Source organism: Rhagoletis zephyria, unplaced genomic scaffold, assembly GCF_001687245.7.
Source record: "Rhagoletis zephyria isolate East Lansing unplaced genomic scaffold, Rhagoletis_zephyria_1.1 Rzeph_scaffold_38940, whole genome shotgun sequence".
NCBI lineage: Eukaryota > Metazoa > Arthropoda > Insecta > Diptera > Tephritidae > Rhagoletis > Rhagoletis zephyria.
In genome coordinates, this window is record NW_016195995.1 from 185 (window position 1) to 2,966 (window position 2,782).

Genomic DNA, 2,782 nt, shown 5'->3' on the forward strand with positions numbered 1-2,782 from the left:
AGCATCTTACTCGGCTCGTCTCTCTCCTCCGGCCTCTTATTCTGCGCCGGGGCCATCTTCTTTGGCTGATCCAGCATCTTACGCTGCTCCGAGCTATGCTCAAGCTTCTTATACCGCACCTGCACCAGCCCCTGCGCCTGCTCCTGCATCTTACGTAGGCTCCAGCAATGGTCAGGCCTCTTATGCTGCACCAGCACCTGCTCCTGTACCTTGTTCTGCACGCGCTCCATCATCTTATTTGGCTTCCAGCTCTGATCCGGCCGCTTATTCTGCACCANAACCATCTTCTTCCGCTGATCCAGCATCTTACGCTGCTCCGAGCTATGCTCAAGCTTCTTATACCGCACCTGCACCAGCCCCTGCGCCTGCTCCTGCATCTTACGTAGGCTCCAGCAATGGTCAGGCCTCTTATGCTGCACCAGCACCTGCTCCTGTACCTTGTTCTGCACGCGCTCCATCATCTTATTTGGCTTCCAGCTCTGATCCGGCCGCTTATTCTGCACCAGAACCAGCTCCTTCGGCTGATCCAGAATCTTACGCTGCTCCGAGCTATGCTCATGCTTCTTATGCCGCTCCTGCATCTGACCCAACATCCTATGCCGCCCCATCTCCTTCTCCAGCTCCGGCTCCAGCTTCTGCACCTGCTCCAGCTTCTTATGCTGCCCCGGATCCTGCTCCTGCATCTTACGCTGCTCCGAGCTATGCTCAAGCTTCTTATACCGCTCCTGAACCAGCCCCTGCGCCCGCTCCTACATCTTACGTAAAGCCCAGAAATGGTCAAGCCTCCTATGCTGCGCTCTCCCCATCATCTTATGCTGCCCCAGCTCCTGCTCCTCTGCCCTCTCAAGCATCTTACGCTGACCCCAGATATGTTCAAGCTTCGTATGTTGCTCCTGCACCTGCTCCTGCGCCTGCTCCAGCCTCTTATACTTCCCCAGATCCTTCTCCTGCAACATATGCTGCTCCTAGCTCCGCTCAGGCCTCTTATGCTGCACCATCTCCTTATCCTGCACCCTCTCCGGCATCCTATGCCTCCCGTAGCTCTACTCAGACGTCGCATGCATCACGTGTTCCTGAACCCGCTCCAGCTTCCTATATAACCATAAAATTTGGTCAAGCTTCTCATGCGGCACCTGCTCCTGCGCCTGCTCCAGCATCTTACACAGCACCTAGTTCTGCGCAAAACGCTTATGCTGGCCCACCTCCTCCTTCAGCATCGTACGTTGGCTCAAACTCAGTTCAATCATCTTACAAAGCGCGGGCGGCTGCTCCTAACTCTTCTCCTAATTCAAGTGATGTTATCTTTTATCTATAGTGTTCTCCCAAGTTAATTTATTTACAGTGTATTCCATAAACAATTTGTAATAAACGATGTGATAATTAAGTTATATGCAATGAATATTTTTTTTTGGAGATGCCCGTATTGTATGGTTTTAAATTTTTAATAGGTTAATACCCAAAACACCTCTACGAATCCAACTATTCAACCCGACCAGCCTTAAATAATATTCATTGCCACGTCCTACCTGATGATACGCCATAGAACACTAGCCATACCTTTACTTCCTCTTTGAAAGTAGTTATTTCCTTTTGTCTCGAACCGTTTCCGAAAGCAAAAATATCGAAATATTACAGACGCTTTCAGAAGCAAATATAAAATCCGGCAGATTTTTTACCATAAGTTAACTTTAAATTGACTTTGTTTGAAATTGTGGGTATAACTTTTCGAAGGCATAGTAGAAGCTGTTTTGGCATGAGAAAACCTTAGCCGACTTCTACATTTATTTTTAATCAATTATACTGTAACGCTCCCCATTCAGGAAGGCCCAGTCTGTCGTTGGACAAGATCAAGTAATCCAACGGTGCGAAGCGGTGGTCAAGCCAGGGCATATGCTCCTTTCGCTCTGAAACTGCCTCAACGGCTGTCGAGACTGAGGGGCAAAAATGCTGAAGAACTGATCGTAGAAGAGCTCGACTCATAATACAGGGCCGAGAAGTTCATTGCTGAACATTCGGCGAGAGCCAAAGCGGAACCCGCACAGGGGAAACGAACAAAGGTATCCTCCGATCTAATGGCTTATGAGCAGCAGAGAATATCTTTTGCAGATATGGCGAAGGATAGATTCATAAGTGAGGTGATAGGTCGCAGCTTCGACGATGGGGCACTCTCATCGCAAACTTGTGACCTGGTCGGCAGGAAGCTTTGGAGTGTATACAGAATAATCCTTAAGGAAACACCATATAAAAGAAATTGTCGAGCATACTTTGTATGGCAGAAAATGCACAATATTGTCAGCAAAAAAAAATTTAAAATCCCCGCAATTTTCTAGCGTCTTAAAATTTGCATCTTAGACTACTAAAATTTAATGGGCTATAAAACTTCAGACCTAAATTTTTTCTAAAAAGTTTAAATAAAAGGTTTGAATTTTTAGGGCCAGAAGTTACAAAAATTTTCGAGAGGGTCAATTCTCGTTCTGCGTTATTGTGAAGTGATAAAAATAACACTTTCTCACCGCACTTATTTTCGATGCGAAATTTTGACTTTTCACTTCACTTCACGATAACATAGAACGGGAATTGACCCGCCAGGAGAGAATGAAAATATATGCCACTCTTGATCAGCAGTCTTGCAACTATGCCGTTATTTTGCATTACATTGTCATAATCAATACATATTTTGTTATGAGTGGATAAAGGTGGCCTCAAGCAGATGCGATGCTACCGAGGCGATATAAAAATTTACGATATGCGATCAATACAATCCATTAGGGGTATTCACCAA

At 46.1% G+C, this 2,782-nt stretch overlaps 1 protein-coding gene across 1 annotated transcript; it reads left to right on the forward strand.

Annotated features, from left to right (window-relative positions):
- Positions 1-249: 249 nt before the first annotated feature.
- Positions 250-1,218, forward strand: LOC108354757 (skin secretory protein xP2-like; the record flags this gene model as incomplete). The annotated part of the gene is made up of 1 exon (XM_017605931.1): positions 250-1,218. A coding segment is annotated over one exon (969 nt), but the record flags the coding sequence as incomplete, so codon positions are not given.
- Positions 1,219-2,782: the final 1,564 nt, after the last annotated feature.